The sequence below is a fragment of the Erinaceus europaeus genome, chromosome 13 (genome assembly GCF_950295315.1).
Source record: "Erinaceus europaeus chromosome 13, mEriEur2.1, whole genome shotgun sequence".
Lineage (NCBI taxonomy): Eukaryota > Metazoa > Chordata > Mammalia > Eulipotyphla > Erinaceidae > Erinaceus > Erinaceus europaeus.
In genome coordinates this window covers 68,016,451-68,037,058 of record NC_080174.1, presented here as the reverse complement: position 1 = coordinate 68,037,058, position 20,608 = coordinate 68,016,451, and the positions used below count along the sequence as shown (strand labels likewise).

Genomic DNA, 20,608 nt, shown 5'->3' with positions numbered 1-20,608 from the left:
ATAGTAAGTAAACCAGGCCAAAGAACTTTTAGAAATGATGTATGTTGAAAATGGGGAAGGGTAACTTCAGTTAGTGTTATCCTATTTGCTCTGTAAGATGTCTGCAGCATATCAGCATTCAGTGACTTACTACCTAGAGAAAATGATAGAATGTTACACAAACTAACTCTGGATATTACCAGTGCATGAGGAAGTGTTTTTTTCTCCAACAGTAAAGAGTATTAATGGGGCCAGGTGGCGGCGCACCAGGCTGAGCGCACATGTTACAATGTGCAAGGACCTGGGCTCCAGCCTCTGGTCCCCACCTGCAGGAAGGCGGAGAAGAGAGGGGAAGGGGCAAGCTTTGCTTGTGGTGAAGCAGGGCTGAAGGTGTCTCTCTGTCTCTCTCCCTCTCCCTTTCCTTTTTGATTTCTGGCTGTCTCTGTCCAATAAATAAATAAAGATAATATTTTTTTAAGAATTAAAGTATTAAAACCAGTTTCCCATCAAGGACTTGAGGCTTATTTTGCAAAATCATCAGTAGGGACCAGGAATGCAGCCTAGTGGGAAAGCATACACTTCACCTGTATGAGATGCAATGGGTTCAATCCCAGCACCAAAATAAAAAAAAAAAAATGAACTCATTAATGATTAAAAGCAGATTGACTAAAAGCCCAGGTAACCTGTGAAGCAAAATTTTCCAGTGAAAGGACTTTTTCACCATTTCCAGTTGTGACTCTTAACTCAGGTGACAGCTCTGTTCCCACAGTAAATCTGACTCCCAGAGAGCTACTCTCCTCTGAACTCACTTTTTTTTTTCCCAAGTTTTTGAACTTCTTATGGAAAGAAAAAAAGTAAACTATAAACAGATGGCTTCTTATCTCTCAGCATGAAGCAGTTTTTTCAGTTAAACTGTTCATAATCTAAATTCAGTCTTTGCTCAGAGGTAGTTGTCCCTGTTCCCATGCATGAGTAAACTCCGACACCAATTAGCAAAATCAACTTTAAAAAAATTTATTTATTTATCAATCAGAGATAGGAGAGGAGAGAGAAAGAGAACCAGACATCACTCTAGTACATGCTCTGCCAGGGACTGAGTCCGACACTTGGAGCAGTAAGGGAGGAAGGGGAACCAGGTGAGCTGAATCAATCCTGATGCTTAATGGGGTGGCAGATGTTGTAGCCAGATCACCCTCACATCTTAACAGTACTAAGTAGAAACAGCCCCAAACCTTATGAGCCCCAGGTTTGAGTCCCTGCACCAAATATGCTAGAGCTGAACATGGCTCTGGTCTCTTTCTTTCATCCTCTCTCTCTCTTTTTATCTCTCTCTCTCTCTGTCTTCTCTCTCTCTCATGCTTTCCCTCTTGTATAAATAATCTTTTTTTAAAAAAAAAACTTGGGAGTTGGGCCGTAGCACAGTGGGTTAAGTGTAGTTGGCGCTAAGCGCAAGGACCAGCATAAGGATGGTTCAAGCCCCCGACTCCCCACCTGCAGGGGAAGCAGGTCTGCAGGTGTCTTTCTTTCTCTTCCCCTCTCTGTCTTCCCCTCCTCTCCTTTTCTCTCTGTCCTATCCAACAACAACAACATCAATAATAACTACAACAATTAAAAAAAAAAAAAAACAAGGGCAACAAAAGGAAATAAAGAAATAAAAGGAAAAAAAAGCCTTACCAATAAGGATGACAATCAACAGTCTGAAAATTCCAAAAGTAGGTACCATGTCTTGAAAATTCTTGAAAAGAGATAAAAATATTAGCTACCTATTGGTAAACAAAGCCCCAACAATACTCTCCCTTTCCACCAACTTCTTAACTTAAATTAATATTAGAGTAGCAAAAAATAGTCCAGGCTTCAAATTCCTTGGAAAAATACAATGCTAGTAGTTTAGAGAATGAAATGAAACATAATATTCAATTCCACGATGGAAATTAGACACAGTTTTGTTGACAAGAAATACTCCCTCTAAATCTGGGACAGGAAGCAGTACAGCTTCCAGGGTAAAGGACTTGCATAGGAGAAGTTCCAGGTTTAATCCCCAGTGCCACCAATAGCCAGAGCTGAGGAGTGCACTAGTCAGAGTAATAATAATTGTTAGTATAAATTTAAAATCAAATCTTAACACATAGGCAGATGCTGTCAAACTAAGTCTGATTAAATATTTTTAAATTTCTTATTACTATTCATGATGCTATTGTCTTTTACCTTTCTTTTGAGTAGGAGTTAGCAAAGACAACTGAAATGTGACTACTGTCTGAATTTTGTAGGTATGTTTTTAAACTGAAAATATTATTTAAAAATTACATTGATTTCTACTTTGAAAAACCTCCACCTAGGTGTAGTAACCTGAAGGGTTACCAAAGAATGCTGAGTGGAAAAACATTTCTGGGGGTCAGCCAGTAGCACAGCAGGTTAATCGCATGTGGCACCGAGAGCAAGGACTGGTATAAAGATCCTGGTTCAAGCCCCTGGCTCCCCACCTGCAGGGAAGTCGCTTCACAGGTGGTGAAGCAGGTCTGCAGGTATCTATCTTTCTCTCCCCCTCTTTGTCTTCCCCTCCTCTCTCCATTTCTTTCTGTCCTATCCAACAACAATGACATCAATAACAACAATAACTACAACAACAATAAAACAAAGGCAACAAAAGGAAAAAATTAGGGGGTCGGGCGGTGGCACAGTGGGTTAAGCGCACGTGGCGCTAAGCGTAGGGACCGGCTTAAGGATCCTGGTTCGAGCCCCCGGCTCCCCACCTGCAGGGGAGTCGCTTCACGGGCGGTGAAGCAGGTCTGCAGGTGTCTATCTTTCTCTCCCCCTCTCTCTCTGTCTTCCCCTCCTTTCTCCATTTCTCTCTGTCCTATCCAAGAACAAAGCAACGTCAACAATGGAAATAACCGAAACGAGGCTGCAACAACTAGGGCAACAAAAAGGGGGCAAAATGGCCTCCAGGAGCGGTGGATTCATGGTGCAGGCACTGAGCCCAGCAATAACACTGGAGGGAAAAAAAAAAAAAAAAAAGGAAAAAATTAGTTTAAAAAATTTCTACGTTTAATTTCTTGTATTACTCTTCCCTTCCAAGTTATTACTCTTTTATGAAGGAATAAAGATACTGAAATAATAATGTTAATTTGGAATCACTTATTTTCAAAATGTTGTGGCCACAGCCTACGGGAAGAAATAAACAACATAACCATCCAGTCCATGCACTAATGAAACTTTATTGACCTTTACTACAGTTGAATATTGATTTTTTTCCTTTTTGTTTAATTTTTTTCATCACAATTCCTGAAAATAAATTCAGAACCACTATTAGGTTACAACCCAAAGTTTGAAAAATTATTCTTCTAAATGAATTTTATAATTATTACTTTTTTCCCTCCAAGAGTATGTTTAAAGTATACTTTTCAGGTTAAATGGTTTAAAACCAGTCAGGATTTTATTCTGTTTGAAAAGTGGCTAACATTCTCACATAGTATACTCTGAGAGTATAAAATAATATGCCAATTTTGGAGGTAATGTGACATACATCTACAAAAATTAAAATTTTTGAGCCAAGAAGATAGTTCATTGTTAGAGCATAGGATCTGAATGCCTGAGGTCCTCAGTTTCAAGTCCTGGCACCACCATAGCTGTGCAATGCTCTGATCTCTCTCTCTCTCTCTCTCTCTCTCTCTCTCTCTGTTTCTCTCTCTGTCACACACACACACACACACACACACACACACACACACACGTGTGCCATGCAAAAAGACTAACAAAAATGAACATTCCTACAGTATTATTTGTAAAAGTGAAAAAACTGTAATCACCCTCAGAATTTCATAATAAAGGAGTAAATAAATTATGATCTAGCTATATAGAGGATGCAGTGGAGCATTTGAAAATTTTGTTACTGACAAGGATAAATGGTCAGGCTACTGCAAACAGTATCTGTGAGGCTGATTTCGTTTGTGTGGCATTAAAATTGATATGATTTTTGAATATATATAGGAAATGGTCTCCATAAGATGTGTATCACACTGTTAACAGATACTTTCATGGGGTCTTCATTATATTTCCCATTTAAGATTGTATTTAGGTAGTGGTCGTAATGTAGTATACACATATGTGGAATTATAGCACTATATACTTGAACTCTGTAATGTTTTCAACCAAGTATACTTCAGTAAAAAGTAAAAATTACAATTATGCTTGGTTACTCTTACTTTTGAGACCAGGAGAAGCATATATAAAGATAACATGCGGAAGAAAATTGCTGGTGACCCTCTAGTTCTCCAGAAGAAGATGCATGCTCAGTAAGTATTGACTCTCTGAACTAAAGGCTAGTTACTACTTAAACAAAAAAGTTCCATAAATTCTATTTCCAAAGTTCTTACCACTAGAACATTCATAAAATAGCCTCCCATGAGAGCGTAAACTCCTCCTGAAGCGCCCACGAGGTATCTGAGTGGGTCAAAGATGGAGCTGGCAAGGGAGCCTAAGGAAATAAAACACAAAGGATCAGACATGATTAAGCATCAGAAAATAAAATTATACCACATACAAAGAATCGAGGAAAAAAGCAAAACAAGAAAATCAGAGTCCAAGAGATAGCTCACCTGTTAGGGTGACTGCACAGCCCTGCGCATGGCCTTGTTTTCAGCCCAGGAACCACATGGGAGTTACTATGGAACTGAGGAAGCTCTGGTGCTGTGAACTCCCACCCCCAACCTCCACTCTGCCTGTCTCTCTCTGAATAAACAAAAGATCAACTATCCTGATCTTTTCATCAAGGTGCCTTTCCTTATAATATGTTTCAACTGTGAATGTAGAAGTGGGTAGTAGGGAGTAGGGGTGGGAAAGAAAACTGGAGTTAGAGGATCTGGGGGAAAACCACAACTATTACAAATAATGCAGTATTCTGGACAAAGCCACAAAACCCAAATGAACCAACAATTTTAAATGCTCACAATCAGCAGCACAAAAAAGTAATTCTCTCCTGACATGTATTGTGGCAGGATGAACAGCCCCAGAAAATTATGCCAAAGAATTTAGAAAACAAATATACAAGTGGTTCCGGAGTTGGTGCAGTAGATAACATACTGGACTCTCAAGCGTGAGGTCCCAAGTTCAGTTCATAGCAGCACATATACCAGAGTGATGTCTGGTTCTTTCTCTTTCTGCCTATCTTCCTCATGAATAAATAAATAAAATATTTTTTAAAAAACAAATATACAATAAAACCAAATATATGCACATAGATGAATAGCAAACTTCAGGTAACTATTTTGGATTATAAACAAGGATAAATTTGTTTTAAAAATCTGGTAAAGTTCCAGGTGTCATCAGGATGCCGGCCAGACTTCCCTGGATTGAAGACACCACCAATGTGTCCTGGAGCTCAGCTTCCCCAGAGACCCATCCTACTAGGGAAAGAGAGAGGCAGACTGGGAGTATGGACCGACCAGTCAACGCCCATGTTCAGCGAGGAAGCAATTACAGAAGCCAGACCTTCTACCTTCTGCAACCCTCAATGACCCTGGGTCCATGCTCCCAGAGGGATAGAGAATGGGAAAGCTATCGGGGGAGGGGGTGGGATATGGAGATTGGGCGGTGGGAATTGTGTGGAGTTGTACCCCTCCTACCCTATGGTTTTGTTAATTAATCCTTTCTTTAATAAAAAAAATAAAAATTAAAATTAAAAAAAAGAAATGTAAAGAGGAGGGGAAGACAGAGGGGAGAGAAAGATAGACACCTGAAGACCTGCCTCACCGCTCATGAAGCAACAACCCCCATGAAGTTGGGAAGCCGGGGTCTCCAACCAGGATCCCTATGCCGGTCCTTGTGTGCTTCACCCGCTGCGCTACCGCCCGACACCCTGGACCAACCTTTTTAGTGTAAGAGATCTTTTCTACGAGATACCATAAGAATATTTTATTTTTGGGGAGTCGGGCGGTAGCACAGCGGGTTAAGCGCAGGTGGCGCAAAGCGCAAGGACGGGCGTAGGGATGCCGGTTCGAGCCCCGGGCTCCCCACCTGCAGGGGAATCGCGTCACAGGCTGTGAAACAGGTCTGCAGGTGTCTTTCTCTCCCCGTCTTCCCTTCCTCTCTCCATTTCTCTCTGTCCTATCCAACACCGACAACAACAATAAAACAACAAGGAAAACAAAAGGGAATAGATAGATAGTAAAAAAAAAATTAAACATAAAAAAGAATATTTTATTTTTGTTTTAATGTCTTTTGTTTGCTTTCACCTTCTATCAAAAAAAAATCTGGTAAAATAACCACTTGGAAACTGGAAAGGAGAAAGGAAAAGAAAAGGAAAGGAAAGGGAAAAGAAAAGAAAAGAGAGGGTCAGAGCAGTGCAATCTCAAATGCACAAGGTCCTGTTTACACCAAAAAAACAATAGCATTCTGAGTAGGGAGAAGCTTTTGGAGGTGATGGGTATATTTATAACACAAGTGGTGTCTCACAGATGTATACTTATCTCCAAACTTTAACTATGTACAGAATTTTACATTATCAGTCCAATTATGCCACAAGTAATCATCACAAAAAATTTTTCATCATCTCCCCCTAACACTTTCATCAATGGTTTTGTTTTTGAATGGTAATAAAGTGGTGTTACATCCTTAAAAAAGAGAAAAAAAGAAAGAAAATACGGCAACAGAACTAAGCAATGGAAGGTAATGAAGAGATTCTCAGAGGTTTTGATTGTTTTGGTCAATGTAAATATTTTAGAAAGCATGTCATATCATCAAATCTATGTTTGAGGAAGGTGACCTACGCAGCAGGGTGAAGGAGAGGCAAAATGAGAAGCAGATACCCACCAAGAAGGTACTGCAGAAATGTGCAGAAGATAGGACCAGATAACGTACTTCTTGGTACTCTTCTATTCTGTAAGTGGGACACAGGACTGACTACAGGCTGAAATCAAGGAGTGTGTGTGTGTGTGTGTGTGTGTGTGTATGGGGTGGGTGGCTGGGGGTGGGGTTCAGGTGTAGATGCTAGAGCCAGGCGGTGCAGGGCAGGACAAACAGGTATGTGCAGGAACAGATTATAGAAGATGGAAAAACTGGATCCGCAAAGTAGAAAGGAGGTTATACGGTGAATATGTCACTAATTCTTGTCAATTCAATCTCTTTAACACATAATGACTGCTTCCTGGTTTCAGTTATTTATGCTTTGGAAAACCAGCAAAGTTGAGATGGGGGGGGTAGGAAGGAAGCAGTTTCTGATTGTGTCCTCCCAAAAGATACATTCAGGATGAGGGATATTGTACAGTGGTTATGTAAAAAGACTTTCATGCCTGAGGCTCTGAGGTCCCAGCTTCAGTCCTCAGCAGTATCACACATAGCAAAGCTGAGCAGTGCTCTGAGTGTGTGTGTGTGTGTGTGTGTGTGTGTGTGTGTGTGTGTGTGTGTAGCACCTCAAAATGTGACCTTTTTATTTAGAAACAGAGTTGTTGCAAATGTGGTTAAATTGAAGAAGTCATACTGGGGCAGAGCAAACTTCTAAACCAATATGACCTTGTTCTTATAGGAAGGGACAAGGACACAAAAAGCTAACACCGCATGACAATGGGAGAGTGTGAAGTGCTGCAGTCAGAGAGACAGAAGGAGTCTGTTGACACCTTGATTTCAGACCTCCAACCCCCAGAATGGTTGAGTCATTGCAATTCTATTGTTTTAAGCTACCCAGTTTAGGTGGTTTATTATGGCTTCTCTAAGAAACTAAGGTGACCATCCACTTTATTTTATTTTATTTTAAGATTTTTAAATTTATTACATATGAGAGAGAGGGTTGCACATGAGGTAAGAGGAGAGAGAGCAGGAGCATGAGAGAGAAAGTCAGAGCACCCTGCTGACACATGTGATATCAGAGATCAAACCAGGAACCTCAAGTATAAAAGTCCAGTGCTCTACCAGTTGAGCCACTTCCCCAGCCACACAACCATCTTTTTACTCACCATTTATAGATCACATACATATGTGTGACTATACTAATATGTTTTTATAAATATAAAAACAGAATGAAGTTTGATCATAAAGGATGAAATATTAATTGCACAATATTTTGAAATATTTTTACTTCATGAATGACAAAAAAATCCTGGCAAATAGTGAAAACACATGAAGGAGACAAATGCATATAAGCTCTGTCAAAGTTACAGACTGTATAATTCAAACTATAAGACATCCTGAACAAAATCTATAGACAGTATAAAAATCAGTGGTTGTAGCCCAACAGGTGATGTGGGCAGAGTTATAGACTTACAAGCATGAAAGTCCTGAGTTCAATCCCTGGCATTATATATACCAGAGTGATGTTGTGGGAGTCTCTCTCTCTCTCTCTCTCTTTCTCTCTCTTTCTTTCTCTCTCTCTGCCTGTCTCTCCTCTTCTCTTTTCTCATTTCTATTCTCTCTTTTTAATAAATAAATAAATATTTTTCATTCAAGTGAAGGTATTTATTCTTTATTTAAAATGGTATTCATTCAAATATAGCAGAGGTTATCCTATTTGTCACATCTTGTTAAAATAAATAAAATAAAACCTGCAGCTAATTGCATGAAATTTAGTGTGAAACTAGGCGTTCTTTTAAAGCATAAAGACACACTTCTTTTCCCACAACAAAACCATGTTTTTTAAAAAATATATTCATTCTCCCTGGACCTTAAATGTCCACATTATATTCTAAATATCTAAGGATGATTTTAATAGTGTGGCTTTCAAGTCTGGAATTTTCATATAACCTCTACTATCTTCCATATATCTTGAATTCTAAAAGCAAACATATTTTAATGTCAGGGACACATAAGCTCACACAGAGCTTTGTAAACTTAAGGAAAGTTCCCCTTTTTCATTAAGGAAAAATTCTATACTGGGACAGTATTCAGCCTATAGACTTGGTTTCAGTTGGTACTTTTGTGCGGGGCAATGTATTCATTGTATGTCATGTATTCATATAAACTATGAATCTCAGAAGCATCACAAGAAGAGATTAATTTACAGTACAATGATCTAGTCATTGAAAATTATGGAATCTCTTCCCCCACTCAAATAATATATTATAATTTAATAAAGGAATTAAAATTCTATAATGAAGGTCAGCCTCAAGATCCATTACTTTTTGTATCTATTTTGTAAATTTCATTGTATGCTATTTTTTAAAAATATTTTTTATATTTATTTTTATTTATTTATTCCCTTTTGTTGCCCTTGTTGTTTTATTGTTGTAGTTATTATTGTTGTCATTGTTGTTGGATAGGACAGAGAGAAATGGAGAGGGGAGGGGGAAGACAGAGAGAGGGAGAGAAAGATAGACACCTGCAGACCTGTTTCACCGCTTGTGAAGCGACACCCCTGCAGGTGGGGAGCCAGGGCTTGAACCAGGATCCTTATGCGGGTCCTTGTGCTTAGCACCACCTGCGCTTAACCCGCTGCGCTACAGCCCGACTCCCTGTATGCTATTTTTTTATTGTTGTTGTTGGGCTGTAAGAAGACTATCCATCTACTGTTTAAGAAAAAAAATAAATTAGAACAGAAAAACATAAAATATTATTATGCCACTATCATCTTAGAACAATTTCTTTCTAGGGAGTCAGGCGGTAGCGCAGCGGGTTAAGCGAACCTGGTGCAAAGCGCAAGGATTGGCGTTAAGGAACTGGTTCCAGCCCCCAGCTCCCCAGCTCCCCACCTGCAGGGGAGTCGCTTCACAAGCAATGAAGGTCTGCAGGTGTCTTTCTGTCCCTCTCCCTGTCTTCCCCTCCTCTCTCCATTTCTCTCTGTCCTATCCAACAATGACGACATCAACAACAACAATAATAACTACAACAATAAAAAAATAACAAGGACAACAAAAGGGAATAAATAAATAAAATTTAAAAAAAGAACAATTTTCTTTTTTTTTCTTTTTAAGATAACGGGTACAGTTCCCACCACCAGAGTTTCATGTCTCATCATCTTCATTGGGAACTTCCCTGTTCTATATTTATCTCTGGGAGTATAGACCAAAATTCTTCCCCTACCCCTTTTTGTTTTATCGTTGTTGCGGTTATTATTGATGTCATTGTTTTTGGATAGGACAGATAGAAGTTGAGAGAGCAGGGGAAGAGAAAGATAGACACCTATAGACCGTCACTGCTTGCGAAGCGACCCTCCCCCACCCCCCCCACCCCCCCGCAGGTGGGGAGCCAGGGGCTCGAACCGGGATCCTTAGGCTGGCTGGTCCTTGCTCTTTGTGCCATATGCGCTTAACCTGCTGTGCTACCGCTCGACCGCTCTCAGAATTCTTTATGGGGTGCAGAAGGTGAAAGAACTGGCTTCTCTAATTACTTCTCTGCTGGGATATATTTTTTTAAAAGATCAATGATTGCCTGAAGTTGGGGAGAAATAAGTAAGTGGAGTAGAGAAAATTGCTAGGGCAGTGAAAAGACTCTATAATATTATGATGGCTCTATGTCACATTACATGTTTGTCTAAAACTATTAAGAGTGAAACCGTCTTTTCATGGACTTTGTGGGATTATGATGTGTCGACATTGATCCTGAAGTTATAGCAAAGTGCTATTTTATTGAATTTTTTTTTATTTCATGGGAACCTTACCTATATGGGGAGTTGTGTTTATGGGCAGTCTCTGTATCTTCCTCTCAAGCTTTGCCTGAACCTCAGATGACTCTTAAAAATGGTCTTAAAGGTTAAAAAAAATTTCAATAGACAGTATTATTTAATAAGTCTCACTGTTTTTTAAATCCAGGTGAGAGAAACTGGACGGTGGTACCCCTGTAAAGTACACATATTATTATGTGCAAGGACCCAGGCTCAAGCCCCCAGTCTCTACCTGAGAGGGGGAGGTATTCTCCAGCAGTGCTATAGGTGCCTCTCTTTCTCTTCCCTTCTCACTGCCCCCCCCCCATTACTTCTCTCTGTTCTGTTAAATATAAAAAAGAAAAAAAATGTAAAAAAGGAAAAACCTGGTCAGGAGCAGTGGTGTTGTCACACAGGCACTGAGGCCCAGTGATAACCCTAGTAGCAATAAAAAAAAATTAAATTAAGTCTGTGACGATGTAAAATTATCTGTCTGAAGGTGGCAAAGGAAAAAATTAAATAAATAGCAGGCCGGGTAGTAGCGCAACAGGTTAAGCACACATGGTGCAAAGCACAAGAACCGTGCCTAAGGATCCTGGTTCGAGCCCCCGGTTCCCCACCTGCAGGGGGGTGGCGGGTTGCTTCACAAGCAGTGAAGCCCATCTTCAGGTGTTTGTCTTTCTCTCCTCTCTGTCTTCCCCTCCTCTCTCCATTACTCTCTGTTCTATCCAATAACAACGGCATCAGTAACAATACCAACAACCACAACAACGTTAAACAACAAGGGCAACAAAAGGGCCTCCAGGAGCAGTGGTTTTGTAGTGATGGCACCGAGCCCCAGCAATAACCCTGGAGGCAAAAATAAATAAATAAATAAATAAATAAATAAATAAATAAATAAATAGAAAAACCTCAGGGAGGCAGAAGATAACTCATCTATCTTACTAGAGCATAAACTTTGTCATGCACAAAAACCCAGGGTTCAAATGCCCTGCCAACACATATAAACACAATGCAAAGTGAAAGTTTCACAAGTGGTGGAGCAGTGCTGTGGTGTCTCTCCTTTTCTCTCTTTCTATATGTCTTGCCCTCTATCTTGGGGTGGGGTGGGGGAAGGAGTCCACCATAAGTGGTGGAATAGCACAGGTAGGTGGAAAGCCCCAGCAAAAACAAAACAAAAACCTTTATCTGAATCTCATAATATGAAAAAATTAACTAATTCCAAATGAACCACATTTTAAAAACATGAAGTATAAAACTATAAATAAGATAAAAATCTTCAAGATACAGGACTCATTGAAGAATCCTTAGACAAGACACCAAAAACATGATTCAAAAAAAAAAAAAGAAAAAATTGGACTTCATCAAAAATTAGACATTTTGCTCTGTGAAACTTATTAAGACAATAAAAAGACATGCTACAGGATGATATTTTTTTTCCAACAGGGTTGTCAGTGGGCTCAGTTCCTGCATTACTCCATCATTTCCAGTGGTCATTTTTTTATAGATGAGATAGGGAGATGGAAAGAGAAAGAGAGAGAGAAAATATGCCTGCAGCACTTCTCCACAGCTCATGAAGCTTCCCTCCTGCAGGGACGCTTTCTCATATGGCATGTGCAGTAACATGTGAGCTCCCCCGGTGAGCCACCACTGGGCCCCTCCACATTCTCTAAAGTTAGTTTCTGTTTTTTTGTTTTTGCCACCAGGGTTATCACTGGAGCTCCATGCTTGCACAATTCCATAGCTCCCAGTTGACTCTTCTGCTTTTCTTTTTTTCTTTTTAAGCTATAAGATAAAAGACAAGAGAAGGAAAGACACCACAGCATTGCTTCACCACGCATGAAGCTTCCCCATGCAGGTGGCCCCATGCATAGCTGACGGCCCTTGCTCATAGTGAAGTGTACACTTCTGGGCCCAAGTTATGTTTCTTTTTGTATATAAAAATGTATGATTTGGGAGTCAGGCGGTAGCGCAGTGGGTTAAGCGCATGTGGCGCAAAGCACAAGGACTGGTGTGAGGATCCCGGTTCGAGCCCCTGGCTCCCCACCTGCAGGGGAGTTGCTTCACAGGCGGTGAAGCAGGCCTGCAGGTGTCTTTCTCTCACCCTCTCTGTCTTCCCCTCGTCTCTCCATTTCTCTCTGTCCTATCCAACAATGACAACATCAACAACAATAATAAGTACAACAACAATAAAAACAACAAGAACAAAAGGAAATAAATAAATATAAAAAAAGTATGACTTATCTCAAAATAAATTCACAGTTATACTGCCACTTCCACTCCAAGCCCATTATGTCCTTGCTTTCCTGCTTCCATATTTGTGTTTCTATTCAGCATCAATAGATCTGCTCATTCTCTCTTCTCTCTCTCAGCTTCAACATCACTTTATTGTGGTCATGATAATTTACAGGACTGTTGTTGTAACAAGGGTACATTTCCACATTTCCCCAAGACAAGGGTCAGTACATTCCACCCTTCACCAGGCCATCATCCTGTTCTGCCATAAGGACTTTGATCCCCAGCCTCCCTTTAGTACTCCTCCATTACCCTTTCTAAGTCCCCAAATCTGCTGCAGTTGGCCACAGTCCATTGAGGTTTCACCCTGTTTTGTCCTTTCTTTTTTAGGTCCAACCTAGAGTGTGATCATTGGTATTTGTCCTTCTCCTTATGGCTTATGTCTCTCAACATAATTCTCTCCAGTTTCACCAATGTCATAGCAAGGAAGAATATGTCCTTTTATCATAAAGTTGTATAGTACCAAATTACCTTTTGTAAATACAGATTAGATCATATTACTTCCCCAGATCAAAAGCCTAACATAAAAAGTCCTTCATGGTCTAGTGTTAGGCACTTCCCCCAATATACACACCTGGGTGCCAGCTACTTGATGTTTTCACTTGTGCAAAATCCAAACTGACATATATATCTAAGTACAGGTACAATAACTTATCTCCATGCTTCTCTTATCTCTGACTCATTTCAACTGTTTCTCAGGCTCCATGGCAAGTATTAAGAATGCAATAAATCTCCCATCCAAAAATGGGGAGAGAACCTGGACAGAATATTCACCACAGAAGAGATCCAAAAAGACGAGAAACACAAGAAAAAATGCTCCAAGTCTTTGATTTGTCAGAGAAATGCAAATAAAGACAACAATGAGATACCACTTCACTCCTGTGAGAATGTCATACATCAGAAAAGGTAGCAAGAACAAATGCTGGAGAGGTTGTGGGGTCAAAGGAACCTTCCTGCACTGCTGGTGGCAATGTAAACTGGTCCAACCTCTGTGGAGAACAGTCTGGAGAACTCTCAGAAGGCTAGAAATGGACCTACCCTATGATCCTGCAATTCCTCTCTTGGGGATATATCCTAAGGAACCCAACACACCCATCCAAAAAGATATCTGTGTACACATATGTTCTTGGCAGCACAATTTGTAACAGCCAAAACCTGGAAGCAACCCAGGTGTCCAACAACAGATGAGTGGCTGAGCAAGTTGTGGTATATATACACAATGAAATACTACTCAGCTATAAAAAATGGTGACTTCACCATTTCCAGCCAATCTTGGATGGACCTTGAAAAATTCATGTTAAGTGAAATAAGTCAGAAACAGAAGGATGAATCTGGGATAATCTCACTCTCAGGCAGAAGTTGAAAAACAAGATCAGAAGAGAAAACACAAGTAGAACCTGAACTGAAATTGGTGGTATTGCACCCAAGTAAAAGACTCTGGGGTGGATGGGTGGGGAGAAGGTCCAAGAAGGATGACAGAGGACCTAGTGGTGGTTGTGTTGTTATGGGGAAGACTACTTGGAAATGTTATGCATGCACAAACTATTACATTTACTGTCGAATGTAAAACATTAATTCCCCAATAAATAAAGGGAAAAAATAGACATAAAAGACACCACAGTATTACAGTACTTGAAGAAAAGTCCAATACCTTTAAATACTCCCTAGAAATGGAGTTTTTTTTAGCTCTCTCATACATGTGTATAAATATCCTAAATACAAAGAAATCTTGGCAATATATTCCTCTTCTTTTATAAAGTTAGTTAAAAATTAATGAATGAGAAATTAAAGAAAACCTGCTGTAAGAAAATTAGCATATTTTAGGAAAAAAGAATGCAATAAATCTCAAATAAGAAGCCCAATATAAACATTTATTACTCTCACTTTTAATCTTAATAATCCAGAGGAATTGACTCTGTTACCCTCAGAACACTAACCTGCAATCACTCCTGCCAGGTACACCAGCCCCACTCGGAGACCTTTGTGAACCATCTCCAAGGGAATACCCAAAGCGAGCTGCATGACAAGATTCCCCAAGATGTGCTGAACTCTGCAGAGACAAACACAGTGGCCAAATATTATTTTAATAAGAACTTTTAATATTTTATTTATTCATTTTGGTAGAGACAGACAGAAATTAAGAGGGAAGTGAGAGATAGAGAAGGAAAGAAACACCGGCAGCACTGCTTCCCCACTCATGAAGCTTCCTCTCTGCAGGTGGGGACCGGGGATTTGCATCCTGGTCCTTGTGATTGGTAATATGTGTACCAACACCTGGCCCCAGCTGTATGCCCTGCAGAACAGATTTCTTCTCTTGAAAGCCACAACCACCCACCATTGTCCAAGATATCTTCCAAGATATATGAGAGGTAACATGAAATCTAGTGCAGAACAGTCTAGCAAAGACAGATACTCTAGACTTATAGAGACCTCAGGCCTAAAGGGGATTTGGGAAGATACAGACTTCGTGAATGTGAACAAGGTCAAAGAAAGCCACCTCATCCTGTCCTCTGGGCACAGACTGAGGACCAGGTAGCCAAGAGCACAAAAACTCCTAAGAATAACTCTAATCACCCTTTCTGTCACTCATAGCAAGAGTAAAAATAAAGATGAGATCCTGTCATCTCCACATAGAAATGACTAACTTTTTTTCATCCAAATTTTTTCCACCCTTCTAGGTCCAAATTCAATCTATTTTATCTGTGGAGTCATCCCCACTTGGATCTCTTCCCCTTTCTGTTTCTATTACTGTTGCCAATCACATCTCCATTTCCCTTACCTCTTCTCTGCCTCCTCTGGTGAGGTAGAAAGAGCTAATGTTGACTTTCCCAACCTCTCTTAGCTAGGGTTAACTGCACCACATAGTTTTGCCATTAAGATGCAAATAAAAGCAATACTACAGGACATATCCCTCCATCTCTGGGATTTCACTGCTATGGAATGACTTTTTCAGATCTAAGGAGTGAGAGACAGATGAAGAGGTCGAGGAAAGCGGGAAAGAGGGCTGGGGAACTACCACACCATCAGACTGTGGAAATAATTCAATTGAATAGTGCATTACTATGTCATGACCACATTCGAACCCAGGCCCCACAACGTTGAAGAAAGCTTCTGTGATGTTCTTGTTTCCCTTCCCCCCTCCCTCTCTCTCTGCCTTCTTGTCTCTAAAAAATTAATTAATTAGGGAGCCAGGCAATAGCGCAGCGGGTTAAGTGCACATGGTGTAAAGCACAAAAACCGGTTTAAGAATCTGGGTTCCAGACTCCGCCTCCCCACCTGCAGGGGGCGTCGCTTCACAAGCGGTGACCCAGGTTCTGGGCACCCGCCCCAGCGATAACCCTGGTGGCAATTTAAAAATAGTTTACTTAAAAAAAAAAAAAAAGCTTACTTGGATAGTGCACTGCAGCATTAGTTGTGCCTGGCCCTACCGCATTGAAACAAGTTTCAGTGTTTATTTTTATTTTATTATTTTTTTTCATGTCCATAGTTATGCATCAGTACATCTCAGGGAAAGCTAAGTATGTTCAAATTGAAACAATTATTTAATTCAAATGAATGTTGATCTTTTTTTTTTTTTATTTAAGAAAGGATTAATTAACAAAACCTTAGGGTAGGAGGGGTACAACTCCACACAATTCCCACCGCCCAATCTCCATATCCCACCCCCTCCCCCGATAGCTTTCCCATTCTCTATCCCTCTGGGAGCATGGACCCAGGGTCATTGAGGGTTGCAGAAGGTAGAAGGTCTGGCTTCTGTAATTGCTTCCTCGCTGAACATGGGCGTTGACTGGTCGGTCCATACTCCCAGTCTGCCTCTCTCTTTCCCTAGTAGGATGGGTCTCTGGGGAAGCTGAGCTCCAGGACACATTGGTGGTGTCTTCAATCCAGGGAAGTCTGGCCGGCATCCTGATGACACCTGGAACCTGGTGACTGAAAAGAGAGTTAACATACAAAGCCAAACAAATTGTTGAGCAATCATGGACCCAAAGCTTGGAAAAGTGGAGAGGAAGTATTAGGGAGGTACTCACTGCAAACTCTAGTATACTTCTGCTTTCTTACTTTGGTGCCCTACTCCAAACTCAGTCAATTTCTGCTTTGCGTTTCTACTTCTTTTTTTTTTTTTTTACATGCATAACATTCCCCAGATTCCCATTTAGCAATACAACCCCCACTATTTCATTCATCATTTTTCATGGACCTGTATTCTCCCCACCCACCCCAGAGTCTTTTACTTTGGTGTAATACTCCAATTCCATTTCAGGTTCGACTTGTGTTTTCTTTTCTAATCTTGTTTTTCAACTTCGGCCTGAGAGTGATATCATCCCATATTCATCCTTCTGTTTCTGACTTATTTCACTCAACATGATTTTTTCAAGGTCCATCCAAGATCAGCTGAAAACGGTGAAGTCACCATTTTTTACAGCTGAGTAGTATTCCATTGTGTATATATACCACAATTTGCTCAGCCACTCATCTGTTGTTGGACACCTGGGTTGCTTCCAGGTTTTGGCTATTACAAATTGTGCTGCCAAGAACATATGTGTACACAGATCTTTTTGGATGGATGTGTTGGGTTCCTTAGGATATATCCCCAGGAGGGGAATTGCAGGGTCATAGGGTAGGTCCATTTCTAGCCTTCTGAGAGTTCTCCAGACTGTTCTCCACAGAGGTTGGACCAATTGACATTCCCACCAGCAGTGCAGGAGGGTTCCTTTGACCCCACACCCTCTCCAGCATTTGCTGCTGTTACCTTTTCTGATGTGTGACATTCTCACAGGAGTGAAGTGATATCTCATTGTTGTCTTGATTTGCATTTCTCTGACAATCAGAGACTTGGAGCATTTTTTCATATGTTTCTCGGCCTTTTGGATCTCTTCTGTGGTGAATATTCTGTCCAATTCCTCCCCCCATTTTTGGATGGGGTTATTTGTTGTCTTGTTGTTGAGTCTGGTAAGCTCTTTATATATGTTGGTTATTAAACTCTTATCTGATGTATGGCATGTAAAGATCTTCTCCCATTCTGTGAGGGGTCTCTTGATTTGGGTAGTGGTTTCTTTTGCTGTGAAGAAGCTTTTTAATTTGATGTAGTCCCATAGGTTTATACTTGCCTTAGTCTTCCTTGTAATTGGATTCGTTTCATTGAAAATGTCTTTAAAATTTATGCGGAAAAAAGTTCTTCCAATATTTTCCTCTAAGTATCTGATAGTTTCTGGTCTAACATCCAAGTCCTTGATCCACTTGGAATTTACTTTTGTATTTGGTGAAATACAGTGATTCAGCTTCATTCTTCTGCATGTTTCAACCCATTGTTTCCAACACCATTTGTTGAAGAGACTCTGCTTCCCCCATATAATAGTCTGGGCCCCTTTGTCAAAGATTAGATGTCCATACGTGTGGGGCCTCATTTCTGGGCTCTCAATTCTATTCCACTGGTCAGTGTGTCTGTTCATGTTCCAGTACCAAGCAGTTTTGATGACAATGGCCCTATAATATAGTTTGAGATCTGGCAGTGTGATGCCTCCGGTTCTGTTCTTTTTTCTCAAGATTGTTTTGGCAATTCTAGGTCTTTTCTGGTTCCAGATAAACATTTGTAGCATTTGTTCTATTCTCCTAAAAAATGTGCTTGGGATCTTGATGGGGATAGCATTAAATTTGTAGATGGCTCTGGGTAATATATTCATTTTGATGATGTTAGTTCTTCCAACCCATGAGCATGGAATATCTTTCCACTTCTTTGTGTCTTTTTCAATTTCTTTGAGTAGTGACTCATAATTTTCAGTATACAAGTCTTTCACTTCTTTGGTTAGGTTTATTCCTAGATATTTTATTGTTTTTGTTGCTATAGAAAAAGGAACTGATTTCTGGATTTCAATTTCTTCTAACTTAGTGTTTGCATAGAGGAATGCCACTGACTTTTGAATGTTAATTTTATAGCCTGACACATTACTGTATTGCCTGATGATTTCCAAAAGCTTCTTGCTAGATTCCTTAGGTTTTTCCATGTATACTATCATGTCATCTGCAAATAAGGAGAGTTTGACTTCTTCTCTTCCAATCTGTATTCCTTTAATTCCTTGCTCCTGCCTGATTGCTATGGCAAGAACTTCCAACACTATGTTGAATAGTAATGGTGATAGTGGGCAGCCCTGTCTAGTACCTGATCTGAGGGGAAATGCTTCCAGTTTTTCACCATTGAGTATGATGCTCGCTGTAGGTTTGCTATATATAGACTCCACTATCTTCAGGAATTTTCCATCTATTCCTATTTTTTGTAGTGTTTTGATCATAAAGGGATGTTGTATTTTGTCAAAGGCTTTCTCTGCATCTATTGATATGACCATGTGGTTTTTGGTCTTGCTTTTGTTGATGTGGTGGATCACATTGATTGATTTACGTATATTAAGCCAACCTTGCATGCCTGTGATAAACCCCACTTGGTCATGATCAACAATTTTTTTGATATACTGCTGTATCCGGTTGGCTAGAATTTTGTTCAATATTTTCGCATCTATGTTCATCAGAGATATTGGTCTGTAGTTTTCTTTTTTGGTTGTGTCCCTGTCTGCTTTTGGTATCAGGGTGATGTTGGCTTCATAGAAGCTGGCAGGGAGTATTCCAGTGTCTTCAATCTTCTGGAAGACTTTTAAAAGTAGAGGTATTAGTTCTTCTTTGAAAGTTTTGTAGAATTCATTTGTAAAACCATCTGGTCCAGGACTTTTATTTTTGGGAAGATTTTTGATAACTGTTTCAATTTCATTAGCTGTGATGGGCCTGTTCATGTTTTCCACTTCCTCTTTACTTAGTTTTGGAAGTTGGTAGGTATCTAGGAAATCATTCATTTCTTCCAGGTTCTCTAACTTGGTGGCATATAGTTGTTCATAGAAGCCTCGCATGATATGTTGAATTTCTGCGGTGTCTGTTGTGATATCTCCTCTTTCATTTACTATCCGATTTATTTGGGTCTTCTCCCTTTTTTGTTTTGTGAGTCTGGCTAAAGGTTTGTCGATTTTGTTTACTCTTTCGAAGAACCAACATTTACTTTCATTGATCTTTTGTATGGTTTTCCTATTCTCAATGTTATTTATTTCTGCCCTAACTTTAGTAATTTTTGTCCTTCTGGTTGCTTTAGGGTTCCTTTGTTGTTCTTCTTCTAGGTCTTTAAGATGTGCAATCAGGCTGTTTATTTGTGCCTTTTCTTGTTTCCTAATGTGTGCTTGTATAGCTATGAACTTCCCTCTTAGGACTGCTTTAGCTGTGTCCCAAATATTTTGATAGCTTGTGTCTTCATTTTCATTGAACTCTCGAAACATTTTGATTTCTTCCTTGATTTCCTCTTTGACCCAGAAGTTGTTAAGAAGTGTACTGTTGAGCTTCCACACTTTGGTACTGTTACTAATCTTTTGTTGATTGTTAAGTGTTAGTTTAATTCCACTGTGGTCTGAGAAGATGCTTGGGATGATTTCAGTGCTCTTGAATAGGCTGATGCTGTCTTTGTGGCCTAACATATGGTCTATCCTTGAGAATGATCCATGTGGATTTGAGTAAAATGTGTATTCCAGTTTCTTGGGATGAATGACTCTGAAAATGTCCAATAGTTCTAGTTTATCTATCTCTTCATTTAGCTCCCTTATGTCTTTACTGATTTTCTTCCTGGATGATCTGTCAAGTTGAGAGAGTGGGGTGTTGAAGTCCCCTACTATGATTGTGTTACTGTTAATATATTGCTGTAGCTCTTTCAGTAGAAGTTTGATGTATTTAGATGGCTTCTCA

At 39.9% G+C, this 20,608-nt stretch overlaps 1 protein-coding gene across 1 annotated transcript in view; it reads right to left on the bottom strand.

Annotated features, from left to right (window-relative positions):
- The window catches only part of RHBDL2 (rhomboid like 2), a 67,312-nt gene that overhangs the window by 9,139 nt on the left and 37,565 nt on the right, over window positions 1–20,608 (bottom strand). The window contains exons 4-6 of the mRNA XM_060206173.1: window positions 14,776–14,888; window positions 4,353–4,453; window positions 1,654–1,714 (exon numbers count right to left, since the gene is read on the bottom strand). Coding sequence (XP_060062156.1) covers window positions 1,654–1,714; window positions 4,353–4,453; window positions 14,776–14,888 — 275 coding nt within the window. The remainder of the gene's footprint in view (window positions 1–1,653; window positions 1,715–4,352; window positions 4,454–14,775; window positions 14,889–20,608) is intronic.